Genomic DNA, 22,496 nt, shown 5'->3' on the forward strand with positions numbered 1-22,496 from the left:
CTATTACTCTTGTTCTCTTCTGCTTGCTTTCTTTTTTCTTTCTCAGCAGGTGATCCAGGTGATTGATATATGCATTTTTTTTTTCTCTGCCCGTTCTGTTGGTTTTTGTCTTTTGCCCTTCTCCCCCGTCCCTCTTCTCAGCTGTTTCTCTTTCCCTCTTTCTTTCTCCCCTTCTTTCCCCCAGTCAAGTCTGTCCCGTATTCAGTAAGTGAAAATAAAATAAACAATAAAAGGTGAATCAAATGGACCATTACGGCAAGGCTGGGATGGTCAGTTTGGTAAAGTAAATCCGTTGGGCATCTTTCTTTGCCTTTAGACAACAATTCTGATGGCAAAAGAGCCAAACGGGACAGGCCAAAAAAAAAGAAAAAAAAAAAAAGATTGCAGCAGTAGTTGATGTGAGTCGGTTTTCTTCTCCAACTACAGAGAGTTTTGGGCTGGTGATGAATCAGCTGGTGTCTGATGTGTCAGGTCAGGACAACCTGAATCAGACATGTTCAGAGCTTTCTCTGCTGCCTCCCCTCTGTCATTGTGACGACCTACCACTGGCTGGCCCTGCCCTCCATGACACTGACCACAGATACATCGAAGAACAGGTGAGCTTCAGCCCAGCTCTTAACAGTGATGGCTCAAAGGGGGAGAAACTTGACAAGTCTGAGGATTAGAATCAGAAAGACTGCTTTATTTTTATGTTGCAGCTCCACAGTAGCAGTGTGGGAGGAGGATCATTGGACAATGACCCCTTCAGTCTTTGTGAGAGGGGCTACGAAGCTCCCGCTCCTCTTCCATCCCCTGTCGCTCTGGCTACCACTTCCATCCATCTCTTTGGAGCCGTGTTCCCTCACATAATCTCTGCTCAGAGGTAAGCGACCTCTGACAGCCTAACCAGCACAGACTGACACGAGAAGGACATTGTGTATTTATTTAGCTGTTCATTTGCATGCTTAATGTTGTTGTAATAACAAACCACAGCAAAAAAATTTAAGCTGCCTCAATAAAGGCAGCACTTCTGCACATTTTACAATTCTTATTTATTTTCTTTCTTTATATTTGAAGAAAGTCTTGGCATTATAAGCACCACTACATCAGTGACGAACACATACAGTTATGTCTAAAACTTGCCCCAGGGGGTGAGAGCTATAATAGTTTAACCCTCACAGCTTTCTCTTTGAACATTACAACAAGTTTGTACTCTTTAGAAGGACACGGTCCTAATCTGAGATGCAGGTTTTTGTTCTCAGTTAGGGCTACAGTTTGGTGCAGCTCTGCCAGATAGATAAGCTTTCTAAGCCAAGCTTAGAAAGCTGTGGAATAATGAGTCCTGTGTGTCAGGGTGAAGATACTGGAGCAGTTTGTGGAAACGGTGAACCAGCTAAAGGGTCAACGCCAGCAGACTATCCAGACTCACCTTTGTGCTGCCCTCTGCAGTCTGCTCAAGGTACTGCAACTGCGTAACCCCTGTGTATCTTCCAGAAAACCGGTATTAATGAAAACCCTGATGTTTAAGTGAACAGTTGCCATTATTCTGTTTTTAATCTTTTGTGCTCATCCTTACACTTCATGTGCAATCTTGCATTTGCAAGGCAGTGATGAGATGCACACTAAACTGCACTTTCTATGCTCCGTAATAGTGCACTATACAATACGCATGTGTATTGTATAGTACCCAAGAGATCAGCATACCACTCTCAGGACCAAGATGCATATTGTGTAGTTAGCTGGTTAACTGTGTTTGCTATTACTGTTGATTTTTTACCGCTCAGTTCTAAAAGGTTGATGGGCAGGTGGCGTGGACACCTAAGTTTGCGAATGTGATAACTCAAGTAGGAAGTCGCCTTGGATTTTTAAATTGATCAATTTAAATTAATACAAGGTACATTTATTAAAAATCTCAGACAAGTTTAAATCTCAGTGCATTCCCCCTTAGGGTCAGAGTACGTTTTTGTAAGAATCCGGTGATTGCGATAACTTGAGAACAAGATGTTTGTTTGTAAAATGCACCACACGAGACAATAGAACACTGGACCTATTTTTTTACTACTGTCAGAGATGCCTACACCTCCACTGCCCTCCCTCCACTGGACAGGTCAGATCACAACCTTGTACTGCTCATAGCAGCATATAGGCCAGTGGTTCAGCGGACGTCAGTGACTGTAAAAACTGTGAAGAGGTGGTCTCAGGGGGCTAGGGAGACACTTTGTGGGGCTTTGGAAGCCATCAACTAGAATGCCCTGTATGAACCACATGGCAGTGACATTGATCATCTTACAGACTGTGTCTGAGAGTCTGAACAGCAACATAGGAACACCCCAGGTAAGTGTCCTGTCCCCTTTCCTTGTCACCATCTATACGGCCGACTTAAAGTATATTACAGAAACCTGTCTCCTCCAGAAATTCTCTGACGACACAGACATTATTGGAAGTATGGACATGGGATGGGAAGAGGAGTACAGAGGACTGATTGATTGCTTCATGAGGTGGTGGTGTGAGGTGAATCACCTGCAGCTGAATGTGGCCAAAACAAAGGAGCTGGTGGTAGACTTTGGCAGGAACAGATCCCGACCCTGTCTGCATTGGTGGGACTGATGTCGAAATAGTCACATCCTTACAAGTATCTGGGAGTTCAACTGGATCACAAGCTGGAGTGGTCTGCCAACACAGACAGGGTAGAGTGGTATTGAGGCAAAGCTCTCAGGGCCAACCACAGGGGTCACAGCATCTCTTTGTAGAAAATTCAAGAGACTGTAGAGCAGGAGTGTCAAACTCCAGGCCTCGAGGGCCGGTGTCCTGTAGGTTTTAGATATCACCCTGGGTCAACACACCCGAATCAAAGGATTAGTTCATTACCAGACCTCTGGAGAACTTCAAGACATGTTGAGGAGGTAATTTAGCCATTTAAATCAGCTGCGTGGGATCAAGGACGCATCTAAAACCTGCCCTCAAGGCCTGGAGTTTGACACCCGTGCTGGAGAGTGACATTTAGAGAGACAATACTTACTTTACAGACTGTTAGGAGTCTCATTTTTTTAACATCACCAAGATGTCCATTTACAAAAAAAAAAAAAAAAAAAAAGTAATTGTGCATCACAAATTTTTTTTAAGCATAACTTTGCTCCAGTCTCTGAAAAACATAAACCTTTCACAATTCATGACTTTATCACGAAATAACCATAACTAACCTCTCCTCAGCATCAAGGTAGCAATCGGGGCTCTCTGGGGCCTGAGGAGATCCGGCCCCCAGCCTTGTCGCTCCTGTTGGGGGCACTGGAAAGCACCAGTCCTCTGCTACGCTGCCTGGCTGCTGAAGGTCTAGCCCGACTGGTTCAAGTGGTTGGAGATCCAGGGTTCACTGTCTCTATCTCCCTGCTCTGCTTTGATAGGTGGGCAGATGTTAAATCATAGCTTTGTGTACCACTTCTTACACTTGTCTTCATCCCACTGATGAAAATAGTTATAGTAGTCAAAATTCAAGTTTTTTAGTTAGTTGGTTCTTTTAGGAGTTCTTGCCACAGAATGCAGGGGAAAGGCAAAAACGTCCAGGAAACTGATCTGGATCTGTGCTCTCTTTAAAAGAGCAACAGCATAAACAAAGTAGGTCATGATACAAAAATATACTGAAACACACAGAAGTTGCATAATAAGCCAGAAATAGTTCAAAACAAATTTCACATAGCTGTGGCTATGAGTCTGGACCCAAAGATATCACACTGTGTTCAAGACAGGAAACGATGACAGTTGATGTCTGTCGTTTAAAAAAAGAAAACTGCAGCTGTGGGATTTTAGTGTCCCAATTTCACGTTTTTGTTCCTGGACTTCACTGATCTTATTGCATGATTTTCAGTCTTCAATAGTAAATGTTTATCTATGTGCAACACCTCAGTTAATCTCCTGTACGACCCTGTTTAATGTAAATATGTTTTTTGTTTGTTTGGGGTTTTTTTTTTTTCAAATTATGCAAGAGCAGAATAGGCCACTAAATGACCACTAACCTGTACCTTACCAAAACCTGTAGTTTTTCTTTCATACTCTAGCATTGGATATTGGCTGTGTTAAATGAATTAAAAGCAGTCCCTGGAGACTAGAACAAATAGAGTTGGACGTTTTTCATGAATATAATGTTGGTTAATATCACAGTTGACTTTGTTGATCGTGTCTGCAGGCTGAAGACTGCTCGAGATGCGGCATCACGCAGTGGCTATGCCCTGGCTCTGGGGGTGCTATACCGCTACACTGGAGGAATCAGCTCACCTCAACACCTGTCCACCTGTCTGGGAGTCCTGTTCACCTTGAGCCAGGACAGCACCTCACCCGAGGTCCAGGTACACGCTTACCCTTACACACTTCTAAATCTATCTGTCTGTATACCAGAATGAGAAAATTGAGAAAAACATTTGATAAATTATTTCATTATGCTTCTGTTCTCCACCAAACCACATTACAGGAACCTTCAAGCTAAATTGCACTATTTCTTTACTGCTTACACTTCTGCAACACTTAAAACCCCAATTCTGAAAAAGTCGGCAGGCTGTGTAAATAAAACCAAGATGCAATGACTTGCAAATCTGATAAACCCATTGTTTTTACAATAGACGTTAGGAAATATCAAATGTTTATTATGAAATAGTAAAATGTCTCATTTTAAACATTTGATTTGTTCTTTATGTTCCTGTAAAGAAAATATTGGTTTATGAGATTGGCAAGTCATTACTTTGTTTTAAGTGACTTGGAATTAGAGGTACACTTTAAGTGCAGTATCTGGTATAATCTGCAACTTGCTTAGGGACAAGTGGGGGAATATCTGTATGTTTGACTCTATATGTACAAATGTAAAAGATATAAGAACCACGTTTACATCGGAGAATAACAAGCTAAGCTAAAGTCTAAGCTCTAGGTGTGAGCACAAAAGCCCCACCCAACTGTTGCTTAAATCAGGAGAAGGGTTGGCTAATAGGCAACTTGATGTGCATTCCTTCTGCTCTGCAAAGGGTGCTTCGTTTGATTTGTTCAAGTCTCAAGGTATAAAGGATTTAAGGTGAGAAAGTTAAGACTGGACCAGGTTTCTGTTTTGTTTTGGGGTTTTTTTTGGTTTTTTTCCCTTCTTGCTGGTCATACCTTTTGTGTATCTCTGTGTCCAGACCTGGTCTCTCTACAGTCTTTCTCTGGTGGTCGACCTGTCAGGTGGTCTTTATAGAACCCATGCGGAACCATCGTTCACTCTCGTGCTCCGGCTGCTGCTCTCCACTCCACCCACCCACCCTGAGGTGCACTACAGCCTAGGACGCTGCCTGCATTGCCTGATCACCTGTTTGGGCCCAGACCTGCAGGGTATGGAACCCCTTTGTCATACCCAAGGACAGTTTCAAAATTAGAGAATGTTTTAGGGATGTGTAAGTGATTTGTGTTTTTGACTCCAGGTAATGGCGCAGCAGTGTCTGGTCTGCGCTCCAGCTGTCTGGTTGCATGTGGAGTGATGCAAGACAGTCCAGACTGTCTTGTTCAGGCCAGGGCCATTTCCTGTTTGCAACAGCTGCACATGTTCTCACCTCCACACGTCAACCTGACCAGCCTTGTACCTGCACTCTGTGTAAGTACACCTGAGGAGGCATGGCTTTCTATAGCTTTTTCTTTTCTATAAGCTGACTAGAACCGTGTTTCCCAACCTTTTGGAGCCACGCCACATATTTCACATTAGAAAAATCACACGGCACACCACCAAACAAAAAGGTCACAAAAAGCATATTGATCATTTTTCCCTATGCACCAGGCATAGCAGAATTGGTTTTGGTTTGTCCCCAGGATACCTTTTTTGCTTTCTTCTGGCCACTACTCATGCTAGGGCCTTCATCTGGGTCAGGATTTTCTCCAGGACCCAGGTCAGATTCTTTTCAAATATTTATCTATTGCTATTACTTGCCGCGTTGTCTCACTCACAGCATGACTGTTTTACTGGCAGTTGGCATTCTATTTAATTATAGCAGGTAGTTGTACTGGTTTCTAGTGGAAGAGAATGTAATTGTTCTGCCTATTACTCACGCTGGTGATTTAGAGTACTAATCAGTTGGAACCAGATAATCTTCCTAGGCGTACCTACTCATTTCTCGCGGCACATAGTGGTTGGGAAACACTGGTCAAGAAACCTTTTTTTGTATTTACAAAAGAAAACAAGGACCAAAAAAGTTGACATTTATCACATTTTCTGGCAAAGAAGGTATATTTTTTTAAACCTCACCTTATGATTATTCATTGATATTGTAAACACCAAAGCTTAAAACTCTACTTCTGTAAAGCCTCAGTCACAAATAACTCTTTTTTTTATATGTTTGTCACACTAAAATGTTTCAGATCGTCAAAAAATGTAAATATTAGTCAAAAATAACACAAGTCAACATGAAACGCAGATTCTAAATGGTGTTTATTGTTAAGGGGGAAAAAATCCAAATCTACCCTGTGTGAAATAGTGATTTCAAGTTGAAGCACACTTGGGTTTCTCAGCAGGACAATGAAATCAAAACACATCAGCAAGTCCGCCTCTGAATGGCTTAAGGAAAACAAAAAGACAACTTTGGATTGGCCTACTCAAAATCTTGACCTGAATCCAATTGAGATGCTGTGGCATGACTTTAAAAAAGGGGGTTTATGCTCGAAAACCCTCCAGTGGTTCTGCAAAGATGAGTGGCTCTAAATCCCTCCACAGCTCTAGAAGCCAGTTATCACAAAGGCTTGATAGCAGTTTTTGCTGGCTCCAGGGTAGCCCAGCCAGTTATTGGGTTTAGAGGGCAATCAGTTTTTCACTCAGGAACATTAAGGTTAGGATTTTTTTCCACTTAATAATTACACCACTGTATTTCGCATTATCATTTCCTTCTCTTCATCTGCCTCATCCACCACTACTCTCTCCTGCATCATTTCCATCTCCTCCTCTTCCTTCTCGCCTCAAGCCTCATGTCCTGAACTTAAATCAAGACTCTAACATAAGAAAATGTGCATAAACATACTTATTTATTACTACTATATTGTCACAGTTAGTTACTGTCAACAGATAAAACATGCGACCCATCACCAGATAGCTGACAAAGTACTGGGTGTAAAAGTAGCAGCTATTTATAAGCTAACTAGCTAACATTGGGCTCAAATGCTCTAAAAATGACACTTTCCCTATGATAAACAGTTTGATTACATAATTACACCATCAGTGTCGCTGTCATGGGGCGGAAGTGAGGTTTATTTATTTATTTATTAACCTTTATTTAACTAGGAAGATCCCATTGAGATTAAAAACCTCTTTTTCAAGGGATACCTTGAAAAAGAGGTTAATTGAGTCATCGCCACAAATCAGATTGCTTTCACAAATGCAGCTTTACACCCTCCTCCAGAGTAAATAGATGTGAAAACCCGGCATATTGACAGCTGAGGTAAACAGTGGACTGATAGGCTGATGAATGCCAGCCCATTTGAGGTGACTCGGGGTAAAAAGAACAAATAATTGCAAAATATTTGACAAATATTCTGATTTTTTTTCCTGATTTGTCACTAGATGTTTATTATTAAAATATGTTAAAATATGGTGTTTCAGAGAGAGACTTTATCCATGCTCCTAGATGCATGAAGGAGCATTTCTGCAGGTCCTTCCTTCCTGCAGCTGTCAGACTGTACAATCAATATAGCTCCCAACAAACATAGATGTTTACATCAGTGCTGTAACTTGCACTATCTTATCAACCGATTCACACTACAACCTGGGCCTCTTATCTGTATTTAATTTTATTTAATATTAATAACTATACAGAACTCTGTTTTTGGTAACTATTGGCCTTGATGTAAATGTGTAAAAAAAATGTGTATGTTGTGTATGTGTGCTGTGTACTGTTTGTTTGTATATGTGTTTTTCATTCTGCTGCTGTTACAACCAAATTTCCCCTTGTGGGACAATTAAAGGATTATTCTATTCTGTTCTCTATTCTATTCTATCAGAGAGACTTTATTAATCGCAGAGGGACATTGAGTACAAAAAGGTTTTATACACGGTCATGGCTGTTATAGGGTTGTTGGGTTCAGTTTTGATAAAATGTTGTTAAACATCATCATGCTTCCTGTTTGACAGACACAACTTGTCCAAACTCGACTGGATTCATATTTCATCTCTGCATACTGCATTTCCTGCCATGTTTCTCTGCTGTGTCGAAATTAGAGTTCGTCCAGATTTATAGTGTGTGTTGTTTTTGATCATTCTGTCTTACAGGAGATCTTGTTGGATTATTCCGTATTGGTAGGTTCTTTTTTTTTTTTTCCCCCAAGGTCCGCAGCTGCTGTCTCTCAGTTTTAGCTTTGTAATCTCTTTTTTTTCTTTTTTTTTTTCATTGTGACTTTTCTGTTGCTGTGACCTTGGTCTGGGCGATAAAAATACTCTTCACACAAAGTTCCTTTCACAATAAATATCCTGAGAACTTAGACAGATAGGAAAGATTTTAGATTATTTTTATATTATTTCTTTATTTAAGCACAAAATGATTGCTTTTGTGGCTTTGTTTAATCAGGATCCTGATTAGCAGCTTCAGACTTGGCTGTTCTTCCTTAGCTGACATTTTTGCATCCAGGAAGAACCACAAAATTGATTTTCCACAAACATCACCATCTGCTTAACTGTTAGTGGAAATATCTATACATCAGCTAGGTATTGGAACATATCTTAGGAAGGCGTAGTGAGATTTTTAGACACACCTCAGGCTGTTAACACACTAGTATAGTAGTTGTATAGTGCCTATTTGTACTACTTTTACAGTTGTATTTTTCAGGGTATGCTAGCTCAGAAATTTGTTATAAATAACAGTTTTAAATGTGATCTCAAAAAAGATGCCCGTATCGCCCAGAGTCACTGTGTCACTGACACTCTGTTTTAACACAGCTCCTCGTCACTTATGAACACACCATTCTGTTGGAATGAATCCTGTCAGCTCAGTTTTCTGTTTTGCAGAATTTTAACCTTTTTCCCTGTTTTACAGTATTAATTAAGTTTTTTTTCTTATTCTTTGAGTGTTTATTCTTAATTTACTATCTACTCTCACTTTGTTTGCTTTTCAGCTAACACATTAACAGCCTCAAGTGCAGTTCTGACAAAAAGTTCCTCCGTTGTTTTTTTATCCCCCACAGTGTTTCCTCTGGAGAAAGTGTTGCTACTATTAGTTTGTAGATTGTTTTTGTTTGTTCATACAACAAAGTTTGATTAAAAGCACAATATTCTATAATTGTAGAATTTTTAATGTGAATATTAAACCCAAAAATATACCGGTTTTGTTTTTTGTGCTGTTAGCCAGACTTTTAAAAACAAAACAAAGTATTCCACTCAAACTCAGTTTTAGGAACTTGTAAACGTTATTATTTGAGAGAATACTGTTCCATATTGATGGGCTGTTTTTAAGGTCCGCAGCTGCGGACCTTGAAGATTTGGTGGAAACAACTCCTGGATGAAACACTGTCTTTAGCAGCATGCTTTCCCCTGATGAAAAAGTACAGTGTCAGGTAGAGTTGTTATGTGTGTGAACTGTGTGTTTGTGTTTCAGGCAAACCTGTGCAGCTCGTTCCTATGTTTGCGCCGGGCCGTGGTGGCGTGTTTGCGCCAGCTTGTCCAGCGGGAAGCGCTGGAGGTCTCTGAGCATGCCATTGCTCTGGTCAAAGAGCTCCCAAGACGAGACAACACGCAACTTGGTGAGAAGAAACAGACATTTTATGGAAACTATGATGATTATCAGCCTTCTTTTTTAACAGGACTGCATTTTTCAGTTTGTTAGTGTTAGCAGTCCATTTTTTTTTGTTTGGATTGATAATAAATGAACTTTATTCTCTGGCCCTTCAGCTCACTGTTGTTGTCTGACTTCTGTTGATCTCACGTTTTTATTGATGTGTGTTTCATTGCTTGTGAAGCTCTCTTTGTGCAGTGAAATTTGCTTGATTTTGTTTTATCATTAAATTTCACTTACACACAGTTACTTGCTTCTGTTTGTAGCATATGAGCAGTTTATTGCAGCGCACCTCTCTTCTACATCTTTGCTCACCTAATCCTTTCGATCTGTCTGAGCAGATGTCACTATAAAAGAGGTCGGTCTCGAAGGTGCTCTGTTCATTCTGCTGGACCAGGAGTCAGACTTCAGTCTGAGGAAGGACATTCAAGAGACTCTGGTTCATATGATGGCAGCGAGTGCCACCAGCAGCAAACTGGCCCACTGGCTGAAGCTCTGCAAAGATGTCCTGTCTGCAACTACAGGTGGGCTCAGGAGGTTGGCAGCCTGTAGCTGTTTCTTTGAGTACCCAAAAGCTCAAGTTTACATTTCTGTTTTCAGACTAAAAGTTAAAGGGCTTAAATTATATAAAGAATAAGATATTTTTTTAAAGGACAGAATTTTATTTTATGGAATCTGGGTTCTGTCAGAAAAAAGGAGGGAGGGGTCAGCTGAAAAAGAAATATTTCATTGATGATTGCTTTGAATGTGTAGAATGGAAAAAAGCTGGCAGTTTGTTTGAAAACTACTGAGGATTAAGATAATACCTGGTGATTATGAGTTAATGGGTCACTGATAGCGTCTGTGACGTTAAAAATCTGTGTTAAAGATGGTCGTGCCCCATTGGAGTCGAAACAGGAGGATGAAGACGCAGACCCTGGCAAAGATGATGACTCCTCTGCCTTCAGAGCCCGGTCTGAGTCTGGTGGCCCATTCACAGCGCTGCGCTCAGCCACACGTTGTTTCGCCATGGAGTGTGTGTGTCGCATCATAGCACAGTGCGAGACTGCCGACCCAGCTCACTTTGACATGCCTCTTGCTCAGGAACGACGCCTGCATGACTCCACTGGTAAGACCTCACAGGGATTTGCTCGGTTTATGTTTCTGGATGTCTCAGACATCGTTGATCTCTCACCCGTTTCTCTCAGATTTCCTGGTCCTCCATCTTGGCGACCTGGTACGCATGGCGTTTATGGCATCAACAGATCACAGTGATGAGCTGCGACTAGCAGGGCTCCAAACACTCCTGGTTATCATCAGACAGTTCTCAGCCATTCCAGAACCAGAGTTTCCTGGTCATGTGATCCTGGAGCAGTACCAGGCTAATGTAAGGATCAGTAACTCATCTGAACTGTTGATTTTAGTTGCCATCAACAGCAAGTTACTAAAAGAAGAGGTGACATTACACAGGGGTAAACGGGCTCCTGAAAATCCTGACTTTTTTTCTATTTGAAAAGATGCTACAGAATCTGCTGTGTCAGAGTCCTGTAGTATTTTAATTTGTATGTGTTTGCAGGTTGGAGCTGCTCTCAGACCCGCCTTCACCGCTGATGCTCCTCCTGACATTACTGCCAAAGCCTGCCAGGTGAACAGTTGTCAGTAATCATTTTCATAATCCTCACTGCTGCGCTGCTCGGGTCATTCTGTCTGCCCTGCAGGTCGTCAGCTAATGAACAGAGATGTAAAGTGTTACCTTTAATGCTGCCTTTTCCTCTACAGGTGTGTAGTGCATGGATCGCTAGTGGTGTAGTCAGTGACCTCCGTGACCTGCGACGTGTCCACCAGCTCCTTGTCTCCTCATTGGCTAAGGTCCAGAGTGGAAGGGAAGCGTCAAGCCAGCTGTACAATGAGGCTGCTGCTGCCATGGAGACACTGGCTGTTCTCAAAGCCTGGGCTGAGGTGAGTATTTACCCTTTTTAGTCGTTCGTTTTTTAATCTTCTCGTCATCTTACATCATTATTGAAATGTTTTATTGCAGAAAAAAATACTTCTCTTTTTGTTTTGCTTTTTTCTGCAGCAATAGTAGCGCAAAGACTTGAATCCAAACGTCCATTCGTGTGTCTAAAATATTCTTGATGATACAGCTCGGGATAATGTTTCGAATAGCACTTACCTCAATACTCTCCTGATAACAACTTGTTGCGTGTTAGGCAGAATGACTTGATAGTGTTTTTAATAACAGCCCTAAGCACCAAATGTCTCCAACATCTTGTTTTTGGCAAGATATTATCTAGATAATGAGTATTGTGTATCAATCGTAAATATTTCTGCAGAAAATAAATTAAATTATTGCTGCAATTTTCTGTGGTTTTCTTCATTTCTGTCAGGTTTACATTGTAGCTGTTCAGAGGAGCAAACAAAAAGAAAGCTCTCATAGACCAGCTGACCCATCGGTCTCCTCTCTGGCCAGTGACAGCTCAGGCTCTGAGTCAGGAGGGGCGGGCCTTCTGAAGTTGGTCCAATCAGAGCTATCGACACTGAGCCGTCTATGGCTGGCAGCACTACAGGACTATGCACTACTGACCCTCCCACAGGAGTACTCATCACAGCTACCTGCAACAGGTGGGATATAAACTTGTTTTGATTTCTTTTTTTCATATAGGGCCAGGTATAGATAGCTTTTCTCCCCTAATAAAGTAATCCGGACCACAGCTGTGATTAGATAATTTTATTTTGAGAGATATGGTGTTTCTTTATTTTTTTCCTCTCCCTCTTTCTCATGCAGGAGGTTCCTTCTACACAGCAGAGACTGTCAGCCAAGCAAGACGTCATTACACATCGTCCTGGGCTCCCATCCTCCATGCCACCTCCCTCTGGCTCCACAGCACAGGTTAGTATTCCTCCTTCTCACTCTTAATACCGCTGTTCTTTCATTGCAATAAGCAGATACATGTAAAAGTATCTGTTACTTTACGTGTGTGTGCAGGTTTCGTGATGTCAGATGAAGCGCCTGCTAACCTATCTAGACCAGCAACACCTACCTCCATGGGAAACAGAAGCTCTGTGGGTGGAGCAAAGAGTCCGGAAGACATTAATACTGACAGATTGCACCTCATACTTGGTAACAAACTGGTTATAACTGCTGAGTAAAATGTGTTTATGTATTAAATTCTGTCCTATTGTATTGACTTTGATTGATTGATTGATTGGTAATTTATTTCAACATGTGAACAATATACAAGTACATTTAGAAAAGAAATAAGAGAGAAAAAAAATACTATACAAATTACATACAAAAAACCATTCTGATTAATTTACATGTTGAAAGGGAGTGGGAAGAAGTATACACTTATTTAATCCCACCCCTTTGCCATAAATTATCAGTGAATATTTAGTCAGCTTCCTTACTGATATAATTTGTAATAAAAATAGTGAACAGATTTCTGATATACTATATACTATAATATCACATCATGAATTTTTTGTTTGTTTGTTTTTAAATAGAGACATTCACTTAATTTAAATATTTTCCTTTTCTTTATAGATCGAGAAGATCATATTTTTATAACTCTTTTTGAACAGTTTTATGTTTGGACATTGCTTTAATTCCATATTCAGACTGTTCCATAGTTTCACTCCAATCATGTTGGTCTCGCATTCAGGGATCAGCGTGGAGTTTCTCTGTTCTCCACATTCAGAGGACCAGATGGAGACCATCACCTCCTGTCTGAGAGCTCTGCAGGTGCTGCTGGAAGTTTCGTGGCCCCGAGCAAAGATTGGAAATGACCAGGTGAGGCACAGCTTTTACTAGTTTTCACAGTAAACACGATTTGAAACATTAGCCTTTCGACACTAGAATCCAAACTAAATTGTACAGGTTTGAATTTGACTGGCAATTCTATATGTGCGGTATTTATTTCCCAGTGAATAATGACGTGAAGTTATGACTCTTCTGTACAGTTAAATGCAATATAGGGTAGTGTAAATAATAGTTGTTGTTTTGTTTTTTTTAGCTGGCACAACAAAAACCTAAAACCTCAATTAATATTAATGGCTGTCATCTCTCTCTGTGTTGCATGGTTTACTGCTTCACTCTGCATGCGCTCACCTAGAAAGGGTCATTCAAAGCTCATTTAACTCCTAATAATAAACTGCATTGGTCGAGTGCTGACTTTCTTTGTCTGTTTAGGCTCTGAGCGTGGAGCTACTCAGCGTCCTCCACAGACTCATGGTGACCAGAGAGTCTGTATCAGTTCAGCTCGCTGTGTTGGATTTATTGCAGCGAATTGTAGCTGCTGCTCATGAGCACATCAGGGAGAAACGCCACAGTGCTGAAGGTAAACACAAAATTTCCTTAGGGATTAATAAAGTATTCTGATTCTAAAAAGATTATTCTGCTTCTTCTTTTTGAAACCTCACGTGGTATCTCAGTACGGGAAGCGCTTTCTGGTGTGACTAACCACACCGACTCTACTACTACCACATCTATGTAAGTTAGATCAGTTACTTCAAGGACACAGGGTCCCCTGACTACTTTTAAATAGTCTGTCTCGCACATATAAATTACATGGAACTGACACCAGCACCAGTCTCTAATTTTGATTGCTCTTTACTGGCCCAGCAGGCACTGGATGGTAGAGCTAGCTTGTCTGCTCCACAGCCAGCCAAAGTCACTGTCTTTGCACAGGGGAGATATATCACTCTGTTTTCTCTTTAAAATAAGCGATGCCCTCCTTGGGATGTGGAAGAAACACACAGAGAATGCCTGGTCTTGTTCAGGGGCTGTTATAAAGGGGATCAGGGGATCCCGTGTCCTTGAAATGATTGGTCTGTCTTAGTAAGATATAGTAGTAGTGGTCAAGCCAGAAAGTGCTTCCAATAGTGAGATACCTCACTCGTTTATGTATCATTTCTTTTGTGTTCAATAAATCCTCTTAGAGGAGTAAAACCAGCTTCTCAACCAAGGGAAGCAATAAACCATTTTTACAACCAGACGGCAAAAATTCCTTTCTGATCTCAACAAAATCGTAACGCAAGCTTCACTTTTTATCTTTTTCTGGAACTTCCAGCTACATTGAATCTTTCTCATCAGGTCTCAACAGTTCTAATAATTGTAATCTGTAATTTTTAGATCCAGTTTGTATATGTCTGAACCTATCTAGATTGTTGCCAAACAGAATAATTTAAATGCTCCTTTCATACTATTTAACTTTAATGTTTCTTAGTGGATGATGGCGCAGCAGAGAAGGAAACACTTCCAGAGTTTGGGGAGGGGCGAGACACTGGTGGTTTGGTTCCTGGTCACTCACTGGTTTTTGGTGCTCTGGAGCTCTGCCTCTGTGTACTGGTCCGGAAAATCCCACAGCTGAGCCCCAAACTGGCTGGAACTAGTCCAATTGGTAAGGAGATGGATGGGAACAGGGAGGGCTGCTGCAGAGAGGGAGAAGAAATAAATAAATGGAAGGACTCAAGGGAACTTCATTTCAGATACTCTCTGTCAGTGGTGTATGATTGGCTAGACAAGCACAAGACAAAGATTTTTGTAGCTACTGTCAAAAACAATTTTTTTTAAAAAAAATTCCAAAATAGCATTCCTTCATTCTTGCGGATAAAAGCGTCTGCACATATAAACCTATCAGTATTTTTGGGGTGTGCATTTAGGTCCTGGAGGCTCAGCGTGGACTCTGACAGACAGCGACTGTCGTCTGGTAGCATCAGCTCTTTGTGTGCTTTCTGAGCTGCCGTCCATCTGCTCTCCTGAAGGTGAGAGCATGAATCACCCATTTTCTCATGCTAACACAACAATAAAGGGACTGGCATGGTTGTATTAGAGCCCTTGAGTTTTAGCTACTTACTACTGAAGGGCTCTGGGCTGTGTGTTGGTTTTTTGGAGGAGAGCACATCTGCATAGGTTGCATACCCATAATCCTTCAGTTTGTCTAGCCAAATATCTATGCAAATGGACACACATGCGATGCATCTCCTTTTATTGGTCTGTTGTTGGTTTGATGGCTGTCTGTCCTCTTTGTAGGCAGTGTGTCCATTCTCCCCACTGTCCTCTACTTGCTGCTGGGAGTCCTGAGAGAGTTGGTCCACCAGCCCAGCGCGCAAACAGGTTAAGACAAATAATTTAGACTGTAATGTCCATAAATAATTTATGTTATTAATGTGGCTAAGGTGGGTGTTATACTAACTGTGAAGTAACAAAGTAAAAACGTCTATACCAAGAGCATTTTATACACATAAAGTAAATAATTAAACTGACATTGTCACATAAAAGTGACATAAATACATAAAAGTGACATTTACCAAAAACAAAACTAAAAGAGTCAGGATTAATCGGGTGGACGTTAACAGCATCTCATTCAGTTTTTAAATAAGCACATCTTCTCTCCTTCAAAGCCAAACCGTCAGAGCTGAAAATAACAATAAATTGTGTTTCTGCAAGTTTAGAAATGGACTTCAGTAAAATGTATAAGTATTTTGTCCACTCAGTGATCATGTTTGATATCAATGATGATGTTAAACTTGCTTACAGGTGCTTCAGCAGTTGAATCGGCAGGTGGGGCTTGTCTGAGTGTGGTCATCCAGGCGGCTATTCAGGCTCTGAAGTCCGTCTTGACTTCACCCATGAGCCGACAAGAGAAATGTCGAGGATCCTGGAACCTGCTGCTGCAATCAGCTCTAAATACACTTCTAACATTTTGGGACAGTGGTACGTACAGTGTGACTGTAACTTACAAACGTGCAGCTCTCTGTAGTTTTAGCAAGTGCTTCTAAAAAATCTTCAATTTGCCACCCATATACCTACAGGCACTATGCAATAAAGCTGTAAGGTATTTCTGTGCTAATAATAAAGTCCTCATTAGCAGTACTCCCTATGGCCAGAGAGGTGATGGAGAGAACTGTAGACTCCACACTGACTGATTAAAAATTACAGCCACTGGCAGAAAAATGCTAAACTACCAAACACTGAAGAGAATGCCTGAAATTGTTTCTTTGTGTAATTTCAGGGCCTTCCAGCTGTGTTGTAGACAAGGTCAGCCTCCTCACCGCTCTGACCGTCTTCCTGCTATCTGCTGGTCCTGATGTCTGTACCATTGAGCCTCTGCACAAGCTCTGTCTGCAGCGCTTCACCACCAGCATAGACTCCAAAGACCCTCTGGTAATATCTGATAGTTAGGCTATATTCTGACCATGACCTCTCTTAGAAGATGGACATTCTAAAAGCCAGAGAGTGTCTGCAAGACCTCAGGTAGTATAGAGGTCTATATAAAAACAGCCCTCGGCGCCTTTGCTGTTAACCTTAGTAAACACTTTCCTGTTGACTTTGTGAGCTCAGTCACTAATTTCAAGTTTTACTGAATACACCGTGAAGTTAATTCGGGTCTGTTTCAGACTCGGAGAGTAGCATAAAGTAGGGTTTGCTCATTTACTAACAACTTGTGACAGAGAAATCATTATGAACTGAGCATGCAGCATTCTGCAGTTTCAGTCATTTCAACCTTGTGTTTTGACAATCAGTGCTTTTTGTTTGTTTTCTTTAAAAGGAACAATGTATACAGTGTGGCAATGACCATCTTTCATATACAGTTTGTGCCTCAAAGTGTTTTTCCGCCACATATTCCTGTTGCCATTAACTAGACCAGTGGTAAATGGTAAATGGCCTGTATTTATATAGCGCTTTACTAGTCCCTAAGGACCCCAAAGCGCTTTACACATCCAGTCATCCACCCATTCACACACAGGTGATGGCAGCTACATTGTAGCCACAGCCACCCTGGGGCGCACTGACAGAGGCGAGGCTGCCGGACACTGGCGCCACCGGGCCCTCTGACCACCACCAGTAGGAAACGTGAAGTGTCTTGCCCAAGGACACAACGACCGAGACTGTCGGAGCCGGGGGTCGAACCGGCAACCTTCCAATTACAATTCGAGCTGCCAACTCTTGAGCTACGATCGCCCCAGTGGTGTCAAACACAAGGCCCGGGGACCACAATTGGCCCAGCAAAAACTCCATCCAGTCCACTGGACAGCGTTGAAAAATGTGGGGCATAAATTTCAAACTTTTAACTGTAATTTCATTTAATATGTTTCACAGTTTTTGCTCCTTATAATTTCCCAACTCTCCCAAATCCAGTTTCACACGGCACCGAAGGAATTAAGGGTTAGATAAAGAATTAAGCAGCAGAAAGGTTTCACAATTAAATGTAGACTTTTTTTGTTTGTTTGTTTTGTTTTTGTTTTTAAAGTGGGTCCACATTAAAACAGGACATTTTCTGCAAGTTAACAAAACTGTGTTTCGTGATTAGAGGACATTTAGGGAAATGAGCTACCAAAGTTTTACACCTTGTGCTTAAATTTTATGACATCAAAGAGTTGTCCCTACAGATTTTTCATTCACTATAGTGGCATTCCTTTATCATGTAATAAAACTCTTATATTAGAATATCTCAGGGATTAAATATGTAGGAAAACGTCTTTACAGCGAGATAAAATAGTTTCACTGGTCCGGCCCTCTTCAAGTCAATGTGGGCCCACAATGTAAAAGAGTTTGACATCCTTAATCTAGACAGTTTGGGGTACGCCATATTCTTCCAGACCAGTAAAACTCTGGATTAAGGACAGAGTTATGTTCCTCTAAGTCGATATTTGAGTAAGTGTGGGGTTCGACAGTGACAGTGTTTCCTCCCTTCTCTGCTCTAGGTTGTGAGTCACTGTTGTCAGCTGCTAACGACAGTGTTTCAGGCTCAGCCCGGTGTGGCCATCCCATACATCCAGGCCCTTGGTCCGACATTGATTCGATTCCTCCAGGTATCCAACCAAACTTATTTACCATACATGAGTATCTGAGTTGCTTTATGTTCATTAATAATATATATATTATTTTTTGTAATATGTTTAATTTTCTTTCTGTACTGATGCTTGCATGTACACTAAGGGAAAATGAAATAAAAACCTATATGATCACTAGAAGGCATTGTTCAGGTGATTTCAGCATATATTTGTCTGCTTCCTCCTCAGAAGGTGGAGCGGAGTCGTCCTCAAACTCCACAGGAGCTGCTTGGAGTCTTGGAGGGGATCCGAGCGATGGAGGCTTTGATCCAGGCAGCTGATGAATCACAGTGTGAGTAGAGTCTGTAGCAGAGACATGGTGGAGTCAGGAGATGATAGAATGGAAGAAGGTAAAGCAAGGCTCTCTGTCCAAAGGAGGATAGTGGTGGAGTGCAGCAGCCTGATTTGTGCTCTAAATGTGCGAATCCTTCTCAGTATTCACTGCTCGCATATCTGATGTGTTCTCCCTTCCTGATTAACCAGCATGCAGCCCTTCACAACCACGCACTGAAGTGAGAAGCTGTGAAATGTTAGTTTGGTTAACCAGTGATTCAAATTTGGCTGTAGGTGTGCGTGAGAGATGAATGTGTCTGCTGTGAGAACTTAAAGGTGACTAAATTACTGGTTTAAACACTCTGGATTGATACTCCCTGTCCAAATATGACTGAGCACGCTGCCAGCAGGAAAGACAACGTAAACGAGACCTTGTGACTACAGTCAAGCCAATAAAACAAAAAAAACACTAAAATGTTATACACAAGTAGATAAATTCAAGTTACATTCAATTATTTTGTTTAAAGGTCAGTGATTTCAGCTGTTCTTGCTTCCTTGAGCAAAGGTACAAGTCCATCCAGCTTTTGCTGAGATATTTAACAGATAAAACATTCTCCCCCATCTGAAGCTTGTTCCCATGTTTTGTGTATTTTGCCCTTCAGGTCCTCAGCTGGTGGCAGTCTTGCTGCCCCTCCTCATCTCCTTTCTCCTGGACGAAAATGCCCTTAGCTCTGCTCCCCTGCCATCCAGGTCTCTTCATGATTCGGCACTCAAGGATCTGATGCGCTTTGGCCCTCAGCACCCAGCTGTCTTCAGGTCGGTAGTGATGTGTGCAGTTATTTTTTTGCATACGGGTCTGGTTTGGTTTGTATGAAACGCTCCTGCTGCTCTCAGTGGACTGAACTGTACAAGCAACCTTTTTAGCTCTTTCATAATTTGTTTTTTTTATGTAGATTACATGTTGATTTCTGGGATTCATGAGTATTTTATTTTCCTGCTCTTCTCCTCAGTAAGAAAAAAGTTTACAATAATGTGATTATAGGCTGTAGGAAAAAGCATTGTATGACTCCTCTCTGAGGTTTTAGGATTTTATTGATCTCCAGGAACTTTTGGATGATTTTCATATAGTTCAAAATCATTTCCACTGTAGTTTCACCCTACCTGTGAAGGAGAGATTGGCAGTCTCCATCAGTAATTAAATCATGTCATGCAGAGCAAAGCCATGTTTTGTCATGCTGCTTTTAAGGATCAGTGAATATGAAGCAGGCGGTTATATATTTTCCTTCCTCCTACAGGTCACTCATCACAACATCGCCTCACCTGAAGTCTCGTCTTCAAGCTGCCATCAAAGGAAATCAGGAGAGTTTGAATATTAAAGCTAGCAGTGCTAACCCAGCTGCCCACAGCACTGGGAAGTCCTCTCCCAGCATCACGCTCAAAACAAAGTTCCTGTGAGGCAGCCAAGCTTAGATCCGCCACACAGAGACTGTCTCTGGAGTTTAACGTCACTAACACACTGTGGTACTTGTGATTGTTCTGAGGGACATTCTGACTGGTTTTGTGGTACACCATATTGAAATATATGCAGATAGCAGACCAAAAAAAATTCTGTGAGTTCACTTCCTGTCTCATTTTGGAAAAAGGAAAAAAAAAAAACTAGATCGAATTTCGATTTTTTTTTTTTTCTTTTACTTTTTCCAGCACACTGCATGCCACCTCACATTGACGCTTACCTTTATTATGTCATTTGAAAAAATCAATTCTGCCAGGTTGGCATGTTTTATCACACGAACTGTGCATCATACATACGTCATACATACCTGTTGATCAAATCACAGACTGACTCCTCCCCAGGACACATGAGCTTCAGTTCATATCTACGAGAATGAACTTGAAGAGTTCAAACTCAGCTTCAAAACGAACTGAGGCCGGTGTCAGTAATTTGGTGAATGATCAACATGATGGCTAACAATATCAAAAAGAGTCTTGTGTGAAACCGACTGAGCTTTATTCACCTTGAAAAGAAGGGAATGTGATTCAATTGTATTCAGATAGAGCTGTGTGCAAACAAGAGAAGGAACCAGTTTCATTGGTTCTGGCATGTGACACGGACGCCTCCTAGATGCTTCCTGAATGAGCTGTTTTAGGTGTATCCAACAGGTAGGAGACCCAGAGTCACACACGAGAAATGTCAGGTAGTCAGATTTTCCTCAGTTCCTGACTAAGTAACATGAACAGAAACCATCTGCATAGCTATAATAAGAGCTTTTAGAGCTAAAGGGAAGATGCCTTGTTGCTTCCTTTATTATCCCCTTTAGTAGAGGATACAATAGAACATTCTGAAAGGAGAGGAGATAAATCCTGCCCAGATTTCATTCGTCAGATCATTTATAAAAACAATCAACATAAGTTGCGCACATCATTTAATACACACATCAGGTTAATAGTGCCTCACACCGCTCTTATGTCCTAAACCATCAATGATAGGCTGTTAAACCCACAGCTGAACTGTGAACATTACACTGCTGTGATCAGATTTGCTTTCTTGAGGTGTTGCCACGGGAACAATTATTTGTACTGTAAAGAATTATGAGCTATATCTTAATGATCAAAGCGTATTAAAGGATTACTACAATTCATTTTGTATTAAGTGTTGCTGTATTGCAACTTCTTGGGTTATTAAGCATTAATTTGAATTAAGTCACAGCATGCCATCATAAAGGTGGGACTTTAACTGATCAACCCTGGGATACCTGGGTCATCAGTTAAGTCTTTTGAGTTACATTTTTCACCTCTTGCATATGACCTCAATCCAATCTCTATCGTCAAGACTGGGACAATAACAAAAAGTGACATAACTGCTCCTGTATATTGTTAGTATCCCTTTCCATTTGCCCGTGTGTTTGCTTTACCATTAAAGCTACTTTAATGGTAAAACTACCAACAGCTGTTAGCGTGCATGTCCTAAAAGGCAACATTCAGTTGCCTGAGGTTTTTTTTTTTTTTTCCCCCAAGTATAAGTTTTGCACACTTGCCAATTTCACTTTGTTATTTTTTCATTAGATTTTTTTTATGAACCCATTCATGATTTTTTTTTCAAAGACATTGTGCTAGGATTGATCACATGTCATTTTTCTGCTGCTCTGAGCACCACATACATTTTATTCAAGCAAAAGCAGACACATCTACAGTAGATATTTGCAAATCTAAGCAATCTAGATGAGGAAACAGCACTGCAGACCACAGGAAAACACATACTTGTGATTTTTGAGGTTAACTGCCCCTCAAACAACACTACACTAACAGTTTAATGTTTTTTTGAGTGTGCTGTTATCTGCTGTAAAAAGCATTGACTGGTTACTTAAACCTAAATCTCATCAGTTTGTTTAAAAAGAAAAAAAGTCTTGACTTTGTAAATGTAAATGTTGTCCTCTTAACATGATTTTCTTGAATGATGATGGGTAACACTAAAGTACTGACCAGCAATAAGTGTACGAGGCAGCAGAGATTGAGTGTCTGTCTCTGTCCTGGCCATCTCATTTGTGCAGTGTACAGGTGTGAACTGAATGAACGAGTAGGTACAGTTAAATGTTCTGAACATGTACAAATAAACTGTCTTTAAATTCATCTCTTTGTTTTCTTCACATTTAGGTTTGTATGGTTTAGAAAACTGAC

General features: G+C 41.0%; 1 protein-coding gene across 2 annotated transcripts in view; it reads left to right on the forward strand.

Moving 5' to 3' along the window:
- Positions 1 to 22,448, forward strand: part of heatr5a (HEAT repeat containing 5a) — a 48,776-nt gene extending 26,328 nt beyond the window's left edge. The window contains exons 15-42 of one of the 2 annotated variants that reach the window (XM_086273757.1): positions 427 to 596; positions 699 to 862; positions 1,333 to 1,438; positions 3,190 to 3,380; positions 4,160 to 4,319; positions 5,136 to 5,325; positions 5,415 to 5,584; positions 8,240 to 8,266; positions 9,558 to 9,702; positions 10,076 to 10,258; positions 10,603 to 10,842; positions 10,922 to 11,100; positions 11,290 to 11,358; positions 11,493 to 11,672; positions 12,101 to 12,335; positions 12,499 to 12,603; positions 12,700 to 12,834; positions 13,376 to 13,503; positions 13,903 to 14,050; positions 14,939 to 15,112; positions 15,375 to 15,476; positions 15,745 to 15,828; positions 16,252 to 16,428; positions 16,727 to 16,878; positions 18,420 to 18,527; positions 18,738 to 18,840; positions 19,484 to 19,637; positions 20,117 to 22,448. In XM_086273757.1, the coding sequence (XP_086129883.1) occupies positions 427 to 596; positions 699 to 862; positions 1,333 to 1,438; positions 3,190 to 3,380; positions 4,160 to 4,319; positions 5,136 to 5,325; positions 5,415 to 5,584; positions 8,240 to 8,266; positions 9,558 to 9,702; positions 10,076 to 10,258; positions 10,603 to 10,842; positions 10,922 to 11,100; positions 11,290 to 11,358; positions 11,493 to 11,672; positions 12,101 to 12,335; positions 12,499 to 12,603; positions 12,700 to 12,834; positions 13,376 to 13,503; positions 13,903 to 14,050; positions 14,939 to 15,112; positions 15,375 to 15,476; positions 15,745 to 15,828; positions 16,252 to 16,428; positions 16,727 to 16,878; positions 18,420 to 18,527; positions 18,738 to 18,840; positions 19,484 to 19,637; positions 20,117 to 20,276 (4,139 nt within the window). In that variant the 3' untranslated portion in view covers positions 20,277 to 22,448. The remainder of the gene's footprint in view (positions 1 to 426; positions 597 to 698; positions 863 to 1,332; positions 1,439 to 3,189; positions 3,381 to 4,159; positions 4,320 to 5,135; positions 5,326 to 5,414; positions 5,585 to 8,239; positions 8,267 to 9,557; positions 9,703 to 10,075; positions 10,259 to 10,602; positions 10,843 to 10,921; positions 11,101 to 11,289; positions 11,359 to 11,492; positions 11,673 to 12,100; positions 12,336 to 12,498; positions 12,604 to 12,699; positions 12,835 to 13,375; positions 13,504 to 13,902; positions 14,051 to 14,938; positions 15,113 to 15,374; positions 15,477 to 15,744; positions 15,829 to 16,251; positions 16,429 to 16,726; positions 16,879 to 18,419; positions 18,528 to 18,737; positions 18,841 to 19,483; positions 19,638 to 20,116) is intronic. The other variant, XM_086273758.1, reaches the window with a different exon arrangement.
- The last annotated feature ends 48 nt before the right edge of the window (positions 22,449 to 22,496 follow it).

This window comes from Aulonocara sp. 'chitande type north' Nkhata Bay, linkage group LG19, assembly GCF_057382095.1.
Source record: "Aulonocara sp. 'chitande type north' Nkhata Bay isolate Kocher_YH1m ecotype deep benthic linkage group LG19, A_spYH_male_GT1.1, whole genome shotgun sequence".
Classification (NCBI taxonomy): Eukaryota; Metazoa; Chordata; class Actinopteri; order Cichliformes; family Cichlidae; genus Aulonocara; species Aulonocara sp. 'chitande type north' Nkhata Bay.